Here is a 22,959-nt window from a genome sequence, read left to right on the forward strand (position 1 = left end):
AAGAAATAGATTTGGTTAGACTGAATAGTTTAATCCTCTTAAAGGATTAAAAAGTTAAACGCCGAATGAAGAAACATCCTCAGAGTTGGTACTCCATTCACACAGACTGATTTGAGAATCCTAGTCTTTCCAATTAGGCAAAACAGTTCAAAAGAGAGATTTTCATTAAATCTTACGTACATGTAGATGCTCTCTCGATTAGGTACTACATGAAATTAGCAGCCAAGATCATAGATATCAGCTGTACTCTGATGAAGTGCAGAGAAAAAAACAAGAGGCACTTACCCACCTTCTAAGGCTACAAAAAAAAAAAAAAAATAAAACCAACTTGTGGATTCCAGGGAATTGTATTTTCAAGGAAAGCTTGAAGCAAGGAAAGTCTTCTGAGATGTCGGGCACGTCCACAATGTCTCCATGTCTGCGGCACTTCCCTGCTTGATAGTGCAGAGGTAGCTGACCTGAGGTTGAGGTAGAAGGGCCATCACAGTGGCCACCCCACGGAGATCAGCGTGGGCTGAGCGTCGGTAGGGTTTGCAGCCCCAGCTGAGCTCTGCACTGCTTGGGTTCCATTCTGTGGCTACCACAGTGTGATGGGTTGACCCTGGCTGGACGCCAGGTGCCCACCAAAGCCGCTCCATCACTCCCCCATCCTCAGCTGGACAGGGGATAGAAAAATATAACAAAAAGCTTGCGGGTCGAGATAAGGACAGGAGAGATCATTCACTAATTACCATCACGGGCAAAACAGACTCAGCTTAGGGAAAATTAGCTCACTTTTTATTACAAATCAGCCAGAGTAAGGTAAATGAGAAATAAAACGAAATCTCAGAACACCTTCCCTCCACCCCTCCCTTCTTCCCGGGCACAACTTCACTCCCAGATTTCTCCACCAAGCCCCCCCAGCGGCACAAGGGGGACAGAGATGGGGTTTACGGTCATCACATGTTATTTTCTGCCGCTTCACCTCCTCAGGGCGAGGGCTCATCACACTCCTCCCCTGCTCCAGCGTGGGGTCCCACCCACAGGAGACAGTCCTCCACGAACTTTCTCCAACGTGGGCCATTCCCACGGGCTGCAGTTCTTCACGAACTGCTCCAGCATGGGTCCTTTCCACGGTGTGCAGTCCTTCAGGCACAGACTGCTCCAGCGTGGGTCCCCCACGGGGTCACAAGTCCTGCCAGAAAACCTGCTCCGTGGGCTCCTCTCTCCACAGATCCGCAGGTCCTGCCAGGAACCTGCTCCAGCGCAGGGTTCCCACGGGGTCACAGCCTCCTTCAGGAACCCACCTGCTCCGGCGTGGGGTCCTCCACGGGCTGCAGGTGGATATCTGCCCCACCATGGACCTCCCTGGACTGCAGGGGGACAGCCTGCCTCACCAGGGTCTTCACCACGGGCTGCAGGGGAATCTTCGCTCCGGCGCCTGGAGCATCTCCTCCCCCTCCTTCTGCACTGACCTTGGTGTCCGCAGGCTTGTTTCTCTTACATGTTCTCACTCCTCTCTCCGGTGGCTGTTTTCTGCGTCCCAACTTTTTTTTCCTTCTTAAAAATGTTATCACAGAGGCGTTACCACTATCACTGATTGGCTCGGCCTTGGCCGGCGGCGGGTCCATCTTAGAGCCAGCTGGTATGGGCTCGCTCTCTCTCGAACACAGGGGAAGCTTCCAGCAGCTTCTTACAGGAGCCACCCCTGTAACCCCCCCCGCTACCAAAACCTTGCCACATAAAACCAATACACACAGGTACTGAGGACTTACAGGGACTCGGGTACTGGTGGCTGCTGGGGTGGGAATGTATTCCTGACCTGAAGGTGATCCTTTCTGCTGATGTTTCTAATCTGTTGACCTGTTGATGAGGTGGAAGCTCTGTATGGGTCTGTCAAACCTTGTCGTCAGTGGCAGAGAGATGTTCTTCTTGTATCCACGTAACTTCTTGACATAAACTCTAGAAAAGATCGAAGGTAAAAAGGACAGTTTAGCACCAGTTAAAATGAATGCAGTACTGGTTACTTGGGATTTTTCCTCAACCAGTTGCATGCTAAGGAAGAACCTAGAAAGCCTTTACTGGGGAGTGATAATGAGGGCACTTGCTTAATGTGGTGCTCTGGACAAACTCTGTTTTTTGGACTGAAGACAAAAATGACAAGATACGTACAAGTAGGATACAAAAGCAGAAGGATCGAAAAGGCAAGGTATGGTTTGTTCCCTAACTACTTTGTAACTACTTAATCTTATTGAGACAAAAACGTTGTTTCGGAAAGGACAGTGACATATGACACGAATAATTGAGACAAGGTCAAGTAGTGATCCCGCATCACCATTTTCCAGCTAGCAGTTGCTGAATATGGCCTACACATGTTGTTTGTGACTTCTGTAAAACATCTTTTAGTCTAGCCTGCCCTAGTTGTGAGTAAGTTGTGGCTGCGAAAAAGCCTGCACCATTCCTTTCCCTTAGTCTCCTCTTTCCTCTTCACACGTACTCTCATGTTTGGCAAACCACTTTTGTAAACACACAGTCTCATCTTTACATGTTTATTATAGAGTACAAGATGCTAACACGGGACCAGGCAGTTTTATAGGAGAGTATGATTTTAATACAGTGCAGTGGCATCGGCAGCTTCTCAGACTGGCACTTGATACTTTAATTCAGCTTTTCTCACTTTCTGTTTTTATTACTTAATAAAAAGGTGCCCTATCAAAATTTATTTATTGGAATGCCATCAAAATACTTTTTATTTACAGCATTTTCACAAGTTTATAATTATCATCATATGAAAAACTATTTTGCATTTATCTCAGTAGACGATGGTATCCATCTTTAGTGTTCTATTTTGTGGGGTTTTCTACCTTCATGTGTGTACCAGGTGCTGGAAAAACTAATACAAAGACAGGGTCTTGCCCTGTTATGCAGCCTCAGCAAGAGAGGACAGTAAGGACAGGAGTTCACAGCTAAGCAGTTGGAAAAGTCTGCTCAGAGAAGCCACAATACTTTTGTAATTGTTTTAGCTTTTTAATATGTCTTTCACCTGTGAAATTTTGAACGGATAAATCTTTTTCATGGGACGATGGGAGGGCGCTGTGTGTTAAGCTGAAGTCTCTGACCCCTGCCATTTCATGAATAAAAAGTGACAAGAAACCTCTTGCCTCACTCAATAACATGATTAATCGCAACAGTGATTTACCAATTTCATATGTCTTTATCTACATCAAGATTCCCTGTAGGAACATATGCTGTATCAGTCAGTGAGAAATGCAGTGCAGACACTGGACAGGAATGCAGTTTCCAACCAGAATGCATGCCACCTAGAAATGGATTGTAGGGCAGTTTAGACTATATTCCTGTACTTACCAAGAATGCGTTATTATTAAATATTATAGATTGTAGTCACATATTTGTTTCCATGTTATCTGGTCAGGAGTGGCATATGTAAGAATGGTGTTGTGATTGTAAGTGGAGTTCAGGAAGGGGATCAGAATCAGTCCAGTCTCTTCCTGCTACACAGCACCTAATATCAACCCTATTTGCAAATTCAGTATAATGACTCACAAGGAAGTAGAGTTAGAGGTGGAATGGGCAGCAAGCCATAAACAAGAAAAATAAAAAAGGAGGGCCCCTGGAGTGGACTGGGGAATTATTAGGAATTACCATTTCTTCCCTGTTGCGATGTCTGTCTTAAGCATTACATTAATAATATCAGTAGTAATAATAATGTATATCTCTAGGTATGGAGAGCATCCAGAAGACAGACAACACGATGTGCACAGAGAGTTCATTCTGCCAGAACTTAAAGCCTAAGTAGAGAGGTGGTAGAGGTGACATGACTTGTCTGATGTTGTGCAGATGCATATAGAGAGCTGGGAATGGAACCCACGTCACCCAAGTCCCTCTTCAGGTTGACTCTAACATAGACTCTGTATGGCCTTCAGTCATCAGAGTTTATTTAATGGAGTTCTGCGCTTGGAATAAAATCCACCAAAATTGGTAGGTGGGGAGAATTTTGATGATTTTGCTTCATCTCCAGCATATCCTAAACCTCTAGGTGCATGGGTTTGGCTTCATCTTGCCCAGCTTTAGAATTCTACACTGCAGTGCATGCTCTTAGTACATTGTTCATCAGGTCTGTTGGAGGTGGTTGCCTGGGGATGATACAACTCATGCTGTGACAGCAACTTGGTTAAAATAAGGTCTAGAAAATTATTTCAGATAGAGAAGCCAATACAACAGGTACCTAAAGACTAGTAAAATAAATCTCGTCCCCAGTGCTAATTGTCATCTCTAGACTTACCTAAACAGCTCTCCATAGGGAGACCTCGTAGGCTCACAAAAATCCTGGTATGTGTTTTAGGTACTTAGCACCTTTGTATTTCGGATGTGGGTAAGGAGGTGAGCAAACTGCACTTAAATTTCCTGAGGGCCTTGATGCATTAATTGTACTCTTGATTTCAGATATTACAGACAGCCAACACAGCACAACTATCATAATCTTCCTTTTTAGAAAATGCTGCTGGGGAGAGCATTGGAGCTTAGCTTAAATGCTCTGGGTACTCTGGTGGTGGCAAGTGAGTAATTTTTAGGGTTTATAATACTTTGGTTTTTTTGTCTCAAATAGATATTCATCAACATGGTACATGTGGGAAATACATCATGAGTCAAATACACTATTGCATCTGTTTGTCTGGTTCCACTTGGTAGCCTCAAGTCTTTGTCTTCAGGACAGAATAATTGCAACAGTAATTCGAAGAAAAACTCTTGTTGAAAGTTATGGGGAAGGAGTCAATCTATAAGGAACAGGAACCGGTGCCGAGTGCTACAAGGTGTATTAAAGTGTATCTGTTATCTTAAATTTTCTCATAATAATAAGACCGAAGAATATCTGCTTGGTTTAAAGAGAAGGCAGAGCACTAGTCTAGTTACTTAGCAGTCTTGAGGACTAGCTCCATGTGAATAGTAGTAGTTTATATTGGTTTCTAAATACTACCATATTTGTTTATAAGAAGCCCTTTAAAACTTTAGAAGTTTGAGATTCCAAAAAGCTCATTTTTAATGATTTCAGAAGTATTGATAATAAATTTGATTTTAGTCATTATTGGCCAGGCCTATGGGGTGTTTTGCTGAATACTGTATGAACTTCAGTGAATGTGTCCATATGCATGTGCCTTCCCACACACACTTAGTACAGCATTTGAATCAGTGCTGATATGTGCAAACCTCTGTACAAACGTTGTCCTCCGTACAAAGAGAATTCAAAGCCTACATAAGTGGAATGGTTTTCTAGAAAAGCAGCCTATTTAAATCCACTCAGTGTATCTTGTTGTTCCTATGGTTATACAAATATAATGTACCTTTACCTTAAGCAATGCCTTGCACAAAGTGATGATGAGATTTGGTCACTCATAGCACCTAAGCACTATTAAGCGATCATTATTTATCATGCAGAGTAATGTGTTTTATTGTGGCGAGGTAGGTATACATGTTTCTTCCTTATATTGTGCGGGCCCAGTGTTAGCCAGTGAGAACAAAGTATTACGTAAAAAGTAAGGAAATCTATTAAAAATGCCTCCTGTATTATCCAAAGGAATTAGCATTTGCTAGATTGCCAGTCAGCCAGGGTTTTACAAGAGTTATTGTCATTCTGATTTTCGGATGAGTCATTTGGTATATTGCCCCCAAAGGCACCTCATTATGATTCAGTGCACAGCATATAAAATTACTTAGGCTTTCGGGGCTCCATGGAAAGTGAGTGGGGGTTGCAGTGGCTCAGCGTTGTGAAGCAGCAGCATTATGCTTAATTGACACCTTTGATGTAGCCCTAAGACAGCACCTGCACCTCCCACTGCTGCTCTGAAGACGTCAGCCTTACGCAGAAAAGGCTTCTGCTTATGAATCCTGCATCGCATTCAGCTCACTCTGTGAGCAGCCCCAGCTATCCTTAACTAATCCCATTGCTTCTCAGTTTGGCTACAGCTTGGCTTAGTGCAGAGCAGGAATTTTGCTGCTTGCTATTATCAGGTTAAACAGTAAGATTTTGTCCATGTTAGAACTCATAGAAGGTAAGTCAAATGCCTTGTTGATATCCTAGTATGTAAATATTCTCCTCAGATTCAGAATCTGGGAATCTGATTGTCGGTTCTTTTTTTCCTGGTGCTGACAAACGTGGACTATGATATAGCAGTTGCTTGTTTAAGAATATTTACATATATATGTGATACACGCTTTGTAGTGTTTCTATCAGTGCTTCAGCGTGAACTTTATTGATAGCCTCTCGTGTGATTACTTTGTAGTAGAATTCTGTCCTCTGCTGGTATTGTTTTGCTAATTTAGTGGATAATGTCACATGCATGCAAAAGATGCTTCTAACATGATAGGCACTGACATAGATGAAGGCATTTACTTATTTGAGAAAGTGATGCCTTGCTGTAAGTCAGACTTCAGGTGTTAGGTCCAATTTATTTGCCTCTAGAAAGCTCGTCTGGGTTAAGTCTGAGGTGATGTTTGGGTCAGATAGTATTGCAAAAATCTTTTCAAGTGAATGAGTGAGGAACAGCAAGCAGCTGATTTGTTCTTGCGAGCAGTACTGCTTTTTATTTTTGGTGGGTAGCATTTCAAGCCATAACTGAATGGAATGAAAAGCTTTACATATAGCAAGTGTCTGTTAAGGTTAACAAAGCACCTTGCTCCCCATCGCTTTCAAGCACCGGAACAATACAGTTTAAGAAAACATGATCATGTTCTCAGGCAGTAACTAAGCAGTCTTTTCTGGTTTGTTGATTATTTGCTTGCACTCTGTATAAAAATTGGCTTCATGAGCCAAAACTCTGAGGAAACAGTTCTTTTGTGAATGACCTTATTTTTAAATTAGCTTATGTTTAAAACATTAAGCAAAAGCAAATTAATCTGTTCAACAAAGAATGAAACGAAATATGTTTATTTAACTATTTCTTTGCTTTTAATAATGCCTTGCATTTATTTTTTCAATTTATTGCCCTTTTAGTGAATGGAACCCCTGGTAGCCAGCTTTCTACTCCCCGCTCTGGGAAGTCTCCAAGCCCATCTCCCACCAGCCCAGGAAGCCTACGGAAACAGAGGGTAAGGAAATGAGGAAACTGATTTCTGAGCGTGGCTGGGGAGAATCTGGCTTAGCCATTATCCAATAGCCTTCTCCCCACTGATTCCTTGTGTGTAGAGTCCTAGGGTGGAAAAGCTTGGCTGCAGTCTTGTTGTGTTTGTACAACACTCTGAAGTGGAATACAACTGTTCTGTGTCTGTCAAAATGCTAAGTATGCTGGGAATTGGCTTATCCTTGAGGGGAAAACCGGGGGTATCTTTCTCCTTTTTTACAAAACTTTTTTTTAATTTTAGTTTCTTTTCCCAAACTTTTCACAACTGGAAGGAAAAGTTCATGTTGTCAAAGACTTTTTTTGGTCTTAATAATGCCGTGGGCACTACGCCACTTACAAAACCTACCATCAGCTTTGATTTTGAAGCAAGGTGAAAGAATGCGCTGTGGAATTTAGCTGTGGATTAGCCATGATACCATAGCCTTGTGAAGTGAAGATACTATCAGTACCAAGGCAGCAGGAGACTTGTCAGTCACTTTGCTGGACCAGAGTTGTTAGTAGCTGCAAGTTTCCCCTAATTATCAGGTATAGAGGAATCTACAATGTACCTAAGCATCCAGAATTAAGGTAGTACCTGTGTTACTGCTGTAACCCTCTGACAAAATATTACTTGTTCAACCCAAAAGGCTCCACACGCTGATTTAATTAATTGTATCTATTCAAAAGCAATGGGACAGATGTCTATGTATCTTCTCTTCTGCTATTTTCTAAACTGTGAGCAGTTCTCTATGAAAGCTTCCCTAAGGCAGGACTCCCTGTCTCAGACTTGTTTGTAAACACAGTTTGAGCACATGCCTTTTCAGTTTTTAAATAAAGACATAATTTTTGTCTCTCAAAGTAAGGGGATTATGTACAAAATTGGCAGTGCTTGACTTCAGGGGCTGGTGCAGACCTGATTCCGCAGATATCCAGGTCAGGAACAGTGTAGCATGGCACGACTCCCTTCCAGCCTGCGTACCCTTCTTCATCTCCATCGGATACCAGGGAGCTGAGGAACTGTGCATGGCCAAGCCTTACCTCGGGCTGGGATACAGCCACAGGTTTCTGCTGTGACTTGTTTATAGATATGGAAGCTGACTGTGATCTCGCAGTAGAGAGACAGCCCGTGAGTGGCAGCTTGAAGCCTCCGGGTAGTGTCATGGTTTTCATCATCTGGTACTCAGAGAGTAAAGATGCCAGTTTCAGTTGGGTAGGCTGGTGCTAAGATCTTCTTGAATGCAACATCTTCCACACCTGTTTGTTCTTACTCTCAAAGCTTATTAATGAATCATTAATAAGTCACTGAAGAGGGAACAAAGAGTTTTCCAAATGAATTATACATCGGTGATGTAAGGGTGTCTGTTTAGAGGGATGACATTAGCATACAGTGGATTCGTTTGCAGTAAGGCTGTCTCTTGTCATTGGTAACTTTCCTAAACTTCCTTCCCCACCACTGATGCTTCTCTCCCCATAGTGAAGAAATGTTTTTCCGTTAGTGTTTGTGGCCGGGTGAGTGGGAACCACGTGGTCAGCACCGTTAGACACAAGGGGTTTGGGCACAAGGTTTCTGACTTTCAAGCGGGAAGAGGAGAGCAGATGGGCTGCTTCTTATCCGGGTTCCCTGTGCGGAATTGTAACAGGATCACCGAGTGGCAGGATTATGGATGCAAAGGGCTGTGTAGTGGTAACATAATCACGTTGCTAACTATATAGAAAATAAATACTGAAGTAAACTACAGGAGGGATAAGACAGGGTTAAAGAGTTGAATTCTCTTCTCGGATATTCATATCCAGTCCCCTTGACCTCAGTAGGAGATCTTTCATGCTTGTCTGGATTTATTTTAGACAGATTTTTTTTTTTTTTTACCTGACGAAATGTGGAATAAATTCATGTAAAAATAGATTGCAATCATGTAAAAATGCATTGCAATAATATTATTTAGGTTACTAAATCAACTGCTCAGAAGTTCAGGGATGGAAACTTTACACTTGTTCTGAGAACTTATTTCAGCTCCTTTCATGTTTAACTTGTGAAGTGAATGAGCTAGAAGTTCACCGTAAAAACATACGATTGTGTTGTTAAAGGTCATATGTGTATTCCAATGACTAAATTACTTCTGTGAACAGCCATTAAACAGTGCTTACTCATCTTAATTTTCTTGTTAGCAGTATAAATGGTGTTCTGGGTTTTTTAGTACCAACTTTCATATCTTGCCATTTAAATTTCATTTAGAGGACAGGTTATTTTATGTACCATATTGTCATAAACCAAAACCGAAGACAAAGCATTTTGCTTTGTCTTCAGTGGCTTCAGCTACAGGGCTGACAAGCCAGGTGCAGGAGAAGGTTTATTCCCTAGGAGGTTGTTGAAGTGTTGATATCGTGTGGTAGACCTACAAGAGAGAAGAGGAGACTGATTTCAGTGCCCGCCTTGTCCCCAGTGTTGAGAGGTGAGGTGTTCCTGCCCCAGAAGAAGAGTGCTGGCTGCTGGAGCCCTGGTCTGGGGTTGAAGGTGATGGCTGGGTTTCTGCCTGGTCTGGGTTTCTCTCTTGACGTGGAGTTTGAGGGAGCTACTGCTCTAGAACCGAAATAAGGTGCTGGGTCCTGGGAATGCCAGCTCGGCTGTGTAATTCGTTTTTTCTCTGCCCCTCTCTCTGTGCGGTCGGAGTTAGAGGAGTGCCTGTTCTCGTGCCACCGGGTAGATGGGATGCCAGTGGTACGTACTGGGTCTGGAAGGCAAGAGGGAACGTTGACTCTAGCGTAGCCCGATTCCCCTTGGTGTAACTAATCAGTCAGCTCTTCAGCATCCCCATCCGAGCCCTGTGAGGGAGTTGTAGGCTTGGTACGTCAAAATGCTGAGGGGTCTGGACAGGCTGCCGGTGCTTTTCCTGGGAAGTACAGGTGATAGGAGGTCATGCTTTTGAATTCAGAGGCGCAGAAGCAAGGTACTTCTGCAAACTGAGGGATTTCTCCCTGTGAATAATAAAGAGCTGTAAAAATAGTAGAGATGGTAGAATTTTCCAAAGAAAATATTCCTTCTAATTATGGAGTGCATTAGGCAACTTAAAATAGGGATCAATCATCTTACTTTCTGACATTTCATCACTCACCTTTTTAAAAAAAGTTCTGGCCTTTGATGGAAGGCTTTCCATTGATGTAAATAAAGCCAAAAATGCTGCTGTGTTACATACTCATGAAAACAGTATTCTTGCAACCCTACAGACAAAATTTTGTACCCTCAAAAGCCAGAACATAAAAAGATAAAGTTTTATCCTTTCTCACTTGCATATGTATGTGGCTGAGTTGTTTCCAGAAATTCAGAAATCAGTGAAAGTTATATTTTTATAATCTTGGGTGAAATTCAATCTGTATTTGAGGAAAGTAAAGATTTGAAAGATAAATTTCATGGGTGTAATACAAGGACTTGAAAGTGAACTAGGGACCATTTATCAGCTGTCTGGGCTAACTATCAAGCAATTGTCACCTTCTGAGTATTTTAACTTGTGGGCTGTGTACTGCAGTTATGCTTTCTTTAGTTTAATCCTTAGTTTAATTTTTTCTTTATTCTTAAATAGGAAATTAAGATTATTGTCTTTAAATTGTTATGTACTTAATTGTGTATTTCCACAGAGGACTAAAACATCTGAAATTCAGGTTTATAGCAGTTGAAGTAGAGAGTTATTGTGTTGCACATGCATATAGTTCCTACCACAACAGAGTACAGTTAATGATGCAGACTCAGAAAAGGTGACATGGCAATCATAACAACAAATATACATAATAGCAACCCCCCCATTTTATTTAAGTAGCCTTTATAATAGTTTATGAGCTTATTTTCCCACTGTCTTGTAATCATAGTCATTACTTCAATTAAGGTGGACACTTTGTACCTGATTTTCTGTTGCTGGCCATTATTTTAAATGTTTTTTCTACTTCCGTAGAGACTACAACCTATAGCATAATAAAAAATGAGATTTAAGGTACCTCTTGACTAATCAAAGAAGTTGAATTCTATGCATATAAGGATTTTTTGAGTTGTATGTGGCCAAGAATTCTTACTCATTCAGCAAGTTTTGTCCTTTTATTAATCTATGCAAAATAATAAATAGATCATCCTCATATTTTTTCTGAAATACAGGTCTTCGGCTAATCACAGGCAAGGAAAATTTTTGCAGAAAGGAAAACTTTAAAAAAGTTTCAAGTGTTTAAAAGTATATGAAAAAACAGATAATGTGACCATGAAATCTTGTGCATGTTTTTGCTTTAAAACAACCACAGAGTTATTAAAATAAACACAAAAGTGTTTCCTAAATGTTAAAAGTGAGTTCTCACAAGTATCTTCTTTGTAAGTTTGGAATGCATATTTTTTATATTCATAGGAGTGAGCAGTCACCTGGAAGATACTGTTCAAAACTTTGTGGCGTTCCCCTCCCTAGGAAATCAAAAGATTTTTTTTCTGTTCTATATATTAGAAATTCCCAAACTGTATATGCTCGAAAGAAATTTTAATAATTAACTGACTAGTTAGTATTTGGAATGAGATGATCTTGTCTGTTTAAAATTCTTCTTTTGTCTAGATTGTTCACAACAAAATAGAAATGCATTGATCTGATAATGATCTGATTGATATTCACTCTGCCCATCTAACATGTCTGCTACCATACGTACACACGCCCATTGGCAGAATACATGCAGAATAACCATTCTAGGGAATGAAAAACCCCTTTAAGGGACTTAAATCCCCTTTATATCATGCCTGCAAGTAAAACGTAAACCTGCATAGATTACTGAGATCTGTGTAAATTTGCAATTTGTAAAGCATTCATTTTAGGTAGTCCTTGTTTTATAGTATAGCTTTCGGATGTGTTTATTTTTTTGTCTCAGTTACCTTCCTGCGATTAAAAAGAACCCCAAACCAAGGTCAACCCTCAGCTAGCTCCATCAGCCTTCCTATTCTCGCGTGTTCTCGTATTTTGTCTCGTAGTTGTTTTGTTGTATTTCGTAAATACGTTTTATACTTGAGGGATCCCCCCCAACGCCCTAAAGGTCTCAGAGCTTGGCTGTGAGGTGTGGTGCCCCTGCCGAGTCGGTGCCCCTCGAAACCGTCAGCTGTGCTTAATTCGCCCGAAGGAGAGAGTTCTCCGTCCTCCGCCGCCGCTCGTGGCTGCACCTTCCCTTTCGTTGAGCGCCGTCGCGTGTCTTGGCGAGGGCCGTTGCGCTGCGTAGGTCGGGCAGGGCGGCGTGTCGTCCCCCGACACTGCTGGCGTTGGAGGGCTGTCTGATCCGTCGGAGGATGCTCGGAGCGGGCGTTGGGAAGACGAAGCGGATCCGTACGCTCAGACTCTCCCTCTGCTCCCACGAGCCGGTTGCTCGGCTACCGTCGGAAAGAGCCGGTGACGGGGGATGTTACGTGCCGGCTTTTTACGCGTACCCACAGACACAGAAAAACTGTGGGAAAGACATACCGTTGTCGGGACAGTGTGGGTAACGGCAATATTCAGTGGCAGCGCTCTGGGGCTCAGGCGTTGCTGGATCTGTGCTGTATCACCAGCGGGTGGCAAGTCGTGATTACCTTATGTAAGGTAAGCGCTCGCTTTCCTGCTGCTGTCTGTGAAACAGCAAAAAGGGCGACGTTTTCCCTTTAAGGTTAAATTCGTATTGCCAAGTTTCCAAAAAACTAGGAGGGTCTCCAGAGCAGACATATATTGTTTTAATAGTGTTTAATAGGAAAGATTAAAAACAAAAAAATTGCCTCTTAGAATATGTTGTACATTGAAACTCCAGCTTTATTTACTAACCATCTATTTGTTGATTAAAAAATAATTGTATGACATTAAGCCAAAAACCTGAGTACATAGAATATGTATATTTTATGTTAAACAATATCTTCTGGTCCACGGTAACAAAAAGAATATAAGACAGTTGCAGTGCAACAAATCAAACACAATAAACAAATGTATACTGCACTTCATCTTACAGGACCTGTATCGCCCACTCTCTTCGGATGATATGGATTCAGTAGGAGACTCAGTGTAAAAGAGAAAATGGAACAATGTTTATGGTTTGTGATTTGGTGAAGGTTTAACATTTTTAAAGAGAATAGCTGCTAATTTACAGTAATAGTGAATCGCACAAAAGAGTTTTGCATATTTGATATTAAAAACATGGGGCCAAATTAATTCTGGTGTGTGGGGGTATTTTTGGCTTTACCACTGCATTTTAATGCAAGAATTTGTAATGAACGAGCCATTGAAAATGTCCATCAAATACAAAACAGCATTGTGCACGCTTTAAGGAAAGAAGATTGGATAAGGTGAATATAACGCACAAATCCATACTGGGCACAATTATGAATAGTGCTCTTTTTATCATCTAAGGTACTGATTATATGTTCTGTTTTTACCATCGGTATCTTTATTCATTGTGGTATGAGCAGTTAATTAATACTTTGCTTTTACCAACGAACAGGTAAAAAGCAGAAAATTAAAACCCTGCCATATTAAACTGCTTGCATCACGCTGTCTGATCCCGACACGCACATTTAGAACGCTCTAAGTTTAGTCTTTTTATCTAAATGAAAAGAAAATGGAGAAATCCTGTGTGGTCACAGGACAAAAAGTAAATGCTTTCAAAGTAGTGTTCAAGTTCTCTTTGCTGCATTACCATCCGATGACTGTAAACAGAAGTGTGTTCACAGGCAATGTGAACGTTTTACCTGGCACAAGCTGTTATACTGATCACCCGTGTGCTGCAAGTAAATGTGGACAGGTTTCTAAATGAGGAAACGCGGGGGCCTGCTGGCTAGCAGCGTCGTCTGACACATGTATGATGGCACCTTTTGGAAAAACACATTTTGCCTGAGAAACGAGTGATTATTTTCACTTATGTTAAGGACAGGAACATCACTTTTTATTTGCTGTAATAAGACATTGTATGCATTTTAAAATGAAAGCCTACAGAAATGGTGGTACTGTAAATCATCCTCCTATTGACCTAATTTCTCTGTTTTCATAATTTCTAGAGGTGGTCATTTTGTACAGCATGAATATGCAAAACTCCTTTAGTGTTAAAGTAGGTCATGCATTATAACCAGTTGCTTAACAAATATCTACTAATGCTATTTGTTTTCTGCTGCTTTATTGTGAGAACCTTAGTCTACTTTAGTTTACGTAATAGCAATATTTCCCATCGTATGTTGCATATTGCTTTAAAATTTATGTTGTATTTAAGCCCATAGTGTAGCGATCACATGCTTTTACTGTCTTATATCTTTCCTTTCAGTATCTCAGAAAATAATGATTTAAGAATTAGAAATTAGTGTGATTCTGATCCTCAACAAAAAATCTATAGAGAGTTATATTTTTGAGCTACACTAGTGATGATTTAATATATTCTGAAATCAGGAAAATTGACTTAATAGCAGAAAATGTTTAGCTGCCTCATGCTGACTTCTAAATGTAGTGAAATAATTCCTTTACACTGATCTGTCCATAATAAAATTCAGCAGCTGGAAAATGTTGGCATGTGATGTTATAGCTTCACTGTATCAATATAATTTTCTTTATGGAGGATATTTGCAAAAAGAAGTAAAAGAGCAGCAGAATACAAAACTTACCTTCTCTGTTTTCAATACTTGGTTCCAGTATCACCTGGAGAGAAAGTCATTGATCTGGCAGGTTTGCTGAAGCAGTTAGGTCATTCCCTTTTGAAATGCATGTTTTGTCATTCCTGCTTCAGACTTCAGATCCAAAACTGTTCCCAGGGATAGACACAGTCCCCAAACATACCCCAATCCTACGGCTGTCCTGTTCTACTGAAAAAGTTTGCAGCTGTGAAGTTACTTGCATTTTTGCCTGTTATGAGGGAATGTCTTTGTAAAATGTATTACTTAATCCCAAGAAATGCGTATTATGTAAAGGTGCATTGGGATCAGTTTCCAAAAATTCAGACAGCTCCACCAGACTGAACAAAATACATACTGATGTTTTGAAAATTGTTTTTTCCTGTAAAGAAAATAAATTCCAGGAATTTTATTTCTTCTCCCCTCTCCCATATAGGCTACTGCTGCTTAAGGCAGTTTATTAAGAATGTTTGTTCTGCGCAGGGAGCACAGATTGCCAGCAAACCTGAATCCCATGGCTTTGCTTAGCTGTGGAAAAGAAAAATGGACCTTATATCAGTAATTGTTATCATAGTGAGTTCTCCATCAAGACTGTTTCAAAGAATATGCTAGTCCATAACATTTAATCATTTCAACATATGACTTGTATTAAGGGGCTATTCAGGGGCAATATGTATCATTAATATTTCATTTAAGGAATTAACGTCCCTTAGAGATTGAAAAGGTACACTGTTTATGGACTTTGAGATCCCTTTTGTGTGGAATGTAATTCCCATTATACACGAGCAGAAATGAAATGCTTCTTTTAAGCAAGACCAGAAGGTTTCAGTTTATGGGTGAAACTGAAATTGTGTTTCTTGATGCTGTAGTTCTGCTTGCAACAGCACAGGTTTTAGTTTGTCCCTAGATTTCACTGACTGCATTAAATAATGAAATAGCTTAAGCAACTTTATAGTGTTTGAACCTCTTCTAGTTCTCTGTATGCTGCATTATTTGTGCCTACTCTAAGGTGATTATGATGTAGCTAAAGAGTCTTGTATAGTTTGTGAATGCTCTGCTTCCCTTTGAGCTTTATGAATATTTGTGATTATTTCCCTAATGCTTTCTACAACTTTCTGGGTTTTTTTTAATCTCTTTTCTTCTTCTTTTATGCAACAAACAGTTCACATGTGAAGCACAGAATGTGTATGTTTATATTTACACACACACACACACACACACACATAGATTAATGGCTTTGAAACCCATGCACAGTTACATCACATTTGTGGCTTTAAACAAATACGTGGGGAAAATGTGTTGCTGGGAGGATGGTCGTCTGGTGGGATTCGCTATAGCTCTCGTAAAGTCAGCAGAGCTGCACCCACCTGTACTTGCTGAGCGGCTCCCCCAAGGAAGTCTATACAATTTTAAGAGATCTCATGTACAAACAAGGGCTAAGTTCTGCTCAGCTTGAAGTTAGTGGCAAAACCACGATTGACTTCAAGGTGGGAAGGATAGGGCCTTATGCACAAGTACATAGACACAGACAAAACATTAATCATGAATTTGAAATGGGTTTATTTTGACATGTTCCGACTTGTGTCTCCTCTTGACCTGCACTGTTCTGCAGTGTATTAAGTCATGCAATATAAGAAGCTCTTTTGGTGAAATCAGTAAAATCTGTAGCCTTCATTATCCAATGTGAAAATTGCTTTTCAATTCATAGAATAATTCAGCGACAGCACGTTATATTTAGTTATTTTTCCCTTTAAAGCATTTTCACAGGGCATATATGGCTGTAAAATGAAAATTCTGGGGCATTAATGTTGTGGCTATAAATGTATATTATAAGAAAGGGTACATAATGTTAACCAGCCTTGAAGAACACCTGGGTTGAGATTGTGTGGCGTAACAATTGAAATAAATAATAGCGTTTCCTTTTACAGTTTCATACTTCACACTGCGATGTGAACATTATAGTGCAGTATGTTAGAAAAAATGTCCTCCAACTCTAAATGTTAAAATGAATTAACAGTAATACAGAAAAGAACACCTGATCAACCCAAGTTTACCGTTTTGTCAAAAGTAGTAGCGAAACGAGCAAACAGAAGATCTTTGTGGTGCTAAATTACCTCGTCACTTGATGAATACTTAGATTAATGCTGTCTGTGCTTTTTCTTGCACCCAGTTAATGGTACACAACCAAATACAAGATTGTTCTTTATTTAATCTTCACTTCCAGTTTCTCTGTTAGTGACGGGACGAGAGCTTGTAGCCGTGAGCGGTCAATAGAGAAATAACCTTGCGTCGCGCAGCCAGCAGTAGCTTTTCACGCAGAGCAAAGCCCGCGAGCGCTTGTCCCGCTTTTTGGCAATGGGCGCGCTGCCCCCCCAGGAGACTCCCCCGCCCAGAAAGCAGGGCTGGCCGGGCAGAGCAGAGGCCATTCTGAGCCGAGTTTGCTGTCGTAACACCTTTCGGCTGGCTCGGTTTGCCTCTTCCACCTCGCGCCTGGTCCCAGGCTGGCCGAGCGCCCTAACCCCCGCGGAAGGCCATGGGTACGTAGGTACATGTGTCGTGTATGCACACGCTAGTGAAGGGTTAAACACACACGCAGTGCACACGTACATCTTTGTATGCATTTTTGTGTCCGTGTTTGCGCATGTTGGTTATATTCAAATTTGCTTAAATTAACCCTCAGCAGTGAAGTATGAAAAAAGCTGTTCTGTATTCAGCGTGTACTTGTTGTCTGATGTTATATGAGGTAATTAGTTTGTGGTTTGCCCTGCAATACAGTGTTTTGGAATTTGGACTCTAGTGAAAGAGGAGCTAACGATGTTTGTGCTAAGGCCTCTTTATTTTGTTAGTTGCACTATGATATTGTAAATATTGGCACATTTACAACATAAGTTTAAGATTTTACAAAGTTATGCATACAATTATTTTTTTTAAAGAAAAGTTCTTGGATATTTGCTTTTTAAAATATACCATTTTTGTATTAATGTGATGCGGGAAACCAAAAAGAAAGCTGTTGATTTATCAACAAAAAATGTAAAACTTGCAAAAATAAATGCCGATGAATGTTTTATTTCATATAATCAGCTGAAGAAAATCACCTTCATTTTTGTGCCATTGTTTCATCATACTGTGTTGTACTTGTGTTTCATATTTGACCATGTCATCCTGGTTGCAATTTGTTGTTTTGCTAGATTTAACATTACTGTAGATTATTGTAAGCGATGTAATAAATATATTTAAAAAATACACACTGTTCAGTGAGTTTATTTTGGAAACATGATTAACAGGCTTTAAAAAAATACTTGTAGTTGGTATCGCTTGTTCATTTTGGATCAGCATTGTCCATCTAACAGTTCATTTAGTATAAGCATACGGGATTCATGCATCCTAATGGGTTCCTTTAAATAGTAGATGCGTTCAGTGCCTTTTTGAATAGTAAACTTTGGGCTCTAGTGTGTGGAGGCAAAAGATCCTTCAAGGAAGAATTTGGTTTCTAACAGGTCTTTTGGAGACGGTAAATATACCTGCCTTGAATTGCTTATGGGTAAGTTTGTGTGCACGCAACGCGATAGACGTGAAGTCTGAAGTGGGAAATTAGCCGACTATCCAAAGCAAGGTACCGGCTCCCTGCTGACAACTCAGCGACAGCAGCGCTCCTCGTAAGACAAGTATTAGGAAAATATGCCTGTGGAACACTAAGAGTACTGAAACATACCCACGGTGTTTTAAAATAAGTACCTTGTTTTCTTGATACGTCTTTCCACTCTTTAAAGATACATATCTATAGGCTAATTCTATTTTTTGTTGGGCGGGGGCGGGGGAAGAGAGATGTTAGTTTCTGACATGTCATCTGCCAGTCTGATGCTTCAGCTGGTGTTCAGACACTCTCCTAGAGGGATCTGTGGGCCTGCTAAAAGTTCTAGTTTTGAAACTCTCTTGGTTGCTAGTAAATAGGTGTGCCTAAAAAAGGTGTGCAGACATAGAAGGGAAACAGTATTATAGAAATGAGGAAGAGTATGAAAAAAAATAATTGAGGTTTGTCTCTACCAAGTAACAGTTAAGAATACCAGGAGAGCTTTTAAAATACAACTCAGATAGATTCAACATAAAAGTGGTGATTGTGCTGTGCCCTTAATTAGGTGGAAGAAATAAGAACCTCCTTTGATGGCCTTTCAATTTTTATTCTGTAGTTGAGTGGAAAATTTTACTTGTGTATAACTTTAGAAAAGGAAAAAGGAAACCTTCACATTGCTTCACCGCACGTGTAACTTTTTATGTTAACCACAGTATGGATACGGTAATGACAGGTCAACTTCCGATACCATGAATCTGATACTTTTTTTTTTTTAGATCATCACTCTTTTCTGGAGGATGCCAAAGGTTGAGTGAGCCTACAGTCTGAATTATGGCTCAGCTTTGGAAGCAGCTGTTAGGAGCTAGTGGAGGTTAGATTTAAGTTTACTGTTAAATACCATATAGGAAACTATGCTGGTCTTTCAGAATTGCCTTGTTACACAAATCAAATGAGTGTATAAGCAGTCGATGCTGCAGCTTAATAAGAGGATCCTAATAAAACAAAGTCCTTCAGCTTGAAAACGTAACTTCAGTCTGTCAGCTCCATTTCCTTGCGAACTCTCCCACTTGTCCCTCTGTCCCTCAAAGAAGAAAACCAACACAAGTTCCTGAATGACTACACCAGATTATTGCTTGTGTTGTTTGAACGTAGCTCTTCGTCAAGCTGTGTAAGTCCTGAATTGCAGAAATGAACAAAAAAATACCATTTCCCTATGTATGTAGGGCCTCTCTCAAGTCAAGTGTCTAACAAGACAGGGCAGGATGTAGAACTGTGGATAAGAAGCAGTTTCGCATACATTTTTTATTGTTCCTTTCCAGATGAAGCAGTTTATAAATAAATTTGGATCTTATGTGTCAGTTTAGTGCAATGTCTGAATTTGAAAAGAAAACAATTGCATCATTTCTCTTTCTATACATTGAATTCCATTGGCTTCCATTCTTTCGGCATGAAGATTATGGATTTGATGTTTCTCCATGAAGTAATTTTTTGCCAGCTCTGTACTGTTTACATGAAAACTTCTTCCCCCATCTCAGCTGGCTGGGCCAAAAAATGTAAGTGATTAAACAAAAGAAAATCAAAAACATTTTTGGCTGGATAGAGTTGGGAGAGGGCGTTTCAGTGTAACCCTTTGCTTCTCTCTAAATTGAAAAATAGAAAAATGAGTTTGCCTTCTTAAAAAACGCATCAAAATATATTATTTTACTGTTTTAAACCAGCTGTCCTCTGCTTTACCTTTTGTTCTCTGGAGATGTACCATTTTGTTGTATTGACTCGCTTATTTCTTGCTTAACACTGTTACACCTTACAGGAATTCAAAGTCCTTCAGAGCTAATACCTGCACTGGACTGTTGTCTTTATTTTACCATTAACTGTGATGATCTTTAGGCTAAGGAACTGACTATGTCAGGAATTCATGGCGGCTACCTTGCAAAGGTTATTTATAACCAGACTGAATGCTAGTATGGGCTCCAAAAGAGGTGAGCGTGGTTGCTTAACTGTTTAGGTTTGGGATTAATGCTATTTATCCTTGCTGAATTGAACTTCATCTTACACATATTATTGACACACATAGCTTTTTATATGTTTTTAAAATTCTGTAGAATTCTTCAGAATAGAAGAAATCTTTGGAGGCATCATTTAAAGACATTAATAATTCCCTTATCCTGAGCCTCCTTCCTGAATTCACACTTTGTTTACTAATTTTAATCTCTGCTTCATTAAGCCTGTTTCTAAAAGAGCAGAACTCTGCATGAGATCCAAACTTAGCGTTACACCTGTGTGCATTTCTGTTACTCACATTTCATCCAGATGCTTCCTTCATGCTAGGAAAATACAAAGGCATCTATTGTTGAGAGACTTTGCAGCCTCCATATGCGCTAATAAAGGTTTTGAGAGGTTTGGAAAATATAATGCAGTATTTGGGGTTTAAAGATTCAGGAATTTGAATTGCATTAACAAACTTCCTAGTCATACTTGTTTCTTTTCATAACTGGTGGTCCCCAAGAATAATTCCTGCTCTTAAGTCGGAGGGGGCTTTTTAAGATTAATTTAGGGCAAAGGTGAGTATGGGGAGAGAGAAATTACAGTAATATTTATTTTACTGCCTTTTTTTCACGGACGTAGCACAATTTCCACTGAGATAGAAACTATTTACAAAACAGTTGCTAAATAAATCTCCCAGTGAGACATGGATGAAACTCTATAGCACTAATGTTTCCGTTCACATCAATGAGATGTGTGGTGTGCTGGCCATCTGTTATATAAACCTGAATAGGATCTGAAGTCCTTACACCAAAGCCCTGATTTTTTTATGCCATCGCTTTTATGGAGGTGTGCCATAAAAATGGCCATGTGCTGGCAACCTGTGCAACTGGACCCCTTTAAATCTGTGTAAAAGTGATGACATTTCAAGCACCTCAGCATCTCTTAAAATTAAAACAGCTAATTGCATTAAGGTCTGTGTGTTGAAGAGATTATACCCTTGCTTAGAGTTTGTTTTTCCCCCTCCTCCCCATCTGCAATATCCCTGATGGAGTCCACAGCTGTGAGAGCAACAGCGTGCACGACAATGCCTCGCGACTGGCAAGCCAACTGGAAGGAATACCGAGACCCACAAGGATTGCTGGACCCGGAGGGCTTTCAGCTTGTGAGAACAACGAGCTAATTAAAGTCTAAATAAACGGAATGTCCTTCTAGCTGAAGTAAAGAGAAATAAATAAATGCCTGCATGTTGTTCCAGAGGACTGAATAAAGATGAAAATATTTGTGTCGTGTTTACCTAGTAACGTTTCTTTAATTGTGAAAGGGGGTCCGTCAGCAGACTTGGTGAATATGTGCAAATGTATGGTTCCTGATTTCTTTTTAATCTGTTGTTTTAATAGGAGGGGTTCAGCAAAGGTAATGAAAAGTGTGTGTTTTCTTCATATTTTTCAACTCATTTAAAAATTTTAAAGTTTTAAAAATCTCGGTATGTATTTTTAGCAAATGTCTTCTTAGCTACTGCTTCCTTGCCGCTGGTGAGCTCTGCTTCGGCTCACACGCCGGTGCTTCGCCCGCAGATCTCACTGAAGGGGCTGTATGCTTTGTTTGCAGACCTCTGGTACAGTATATGCTGCTAAGGCATCACTTTAGTTCTTCTTCGGTTGTGAATATCATCTTAGCCTTCCCATCCTTACGCAGTGTCAGTAAGAAAAGAAATAGGGGCACTTAAAAATCGATCTCATATCGATGTTTTATTTCCTTGAAATATTCTATGGGCCACTTTTTTTTCTGTTTGTTTAACTAAACCTTGGCTAAATACATATTTAGGGAGCAGATATTTAGGAGTGAATTTAATTTCAGTCATGTGTAGGCCATTAAGATTATTTGTATTTAAAGTGAAGCACTTGCTGTAGCTCTTTGCTGAAATGGGCCCTCGAAGGAATCGAATTTTGGAAGGACTGAGCGGTCACAGTTCTCAGTTAAACCTCGTCTTGAGGGTCCTTAAGAAATTCCGTTCCCAAACAGAAATTTGAGTCCCTCTAGGCACCTATTCTGAGAATATGTGGCCACCGAGTTAGGTCTCGATTTTCACTTCTCCCATTCTCACAAATGAGAACAATGGGTGCGAAACTCCGTAAAGGGACTGTCAGACTGCTGAAGAAAGCTGCAGCGGTGTGTAGTCGGCAGTCTTGACCTAACATCTGCTGAAAAGTGTAATCTCACTATTTAAAATACAAAAAACTGAATAAAGTAGCTGCTTGATAATCTATTGAAAAGCTAGCACTAACCTTTTTGTGTTGTACCCCTGAAATGTCGTAAAGATTCATTCTGGTTGCATCTGTAACAAATATTAAACATATTTAAATTGTAATTCCTTTAAGAAAATACTGTGGAGCGGGAAGTAAGAAATTGGATGCCTGGTCTAGGAAAACAAACAGACGCAGGAGAATGAGTAGAGAAAACATGTTTTTCTGCTTATTTTACAAGCAGGAGCGTAAAGGAAACAATTCTCTCATTACATGTGTATAAAAATAGGCTTGGAGAGTGACTTCTCCAGGCATGAGAACTCCTAGCATTTTCCCGTTACCTTGATCCTCATCTGCTCCCTTGTTCAAAAACGAACCAGAGGTAAGTTTTACTGAGACGTCCTGCAGCGTTTAGCACAGGAATAGCATATACATAAACACGTC

General features: G+C 40.3%; 1 protein-coding gene across 4 annotated transcripts in view; it reads left to right on the forward strand.

Moving 5' to 3' along the window:
- The window catches only part of DCLK1 (doublecortin like kinase 1), a 252,017-nt gene that overhangs the window by 178,636 nt on the left and 50,422 nt on the right, over positions 1 to 22,959 (forward strand). For 2 of the 4 annotated variants that reach the window (XM_069807991.1, XM_069807990.1), the window contains exon 6: positions 6,989 to 7,083. In XM_069807991.1, coding sequence (XP_069664092.1) covers positions 6,989 to 7,083 — 95 coding nt within the window. Of the gene's footprint in view, positions 1 to 5,790; positions 6,048 to 6,988; positions 7,084 to 13,073; positions 17,959 to 22,959 lie in introns of those variants that run through there. The other 2 variants (XM_069807993.1, XM_069807992.1) reach the window with 2 other exon arrangements.

The sequence above is a fragment of the Haliaeetus albicilla genome, chromosome 20 (assembly GCF_947461875.1).
Source record: "Haliaeetus albicilla chromosome 20, bHalAlb1.1, whole genome shotgun sequence".
Classification (NCBI taxonomy): Eukaryota; Metazoa; Chordata; class Aves; order Accipitriformes; family Accipitridae; genus Haliaeetus; species Haliaeetus albicilla.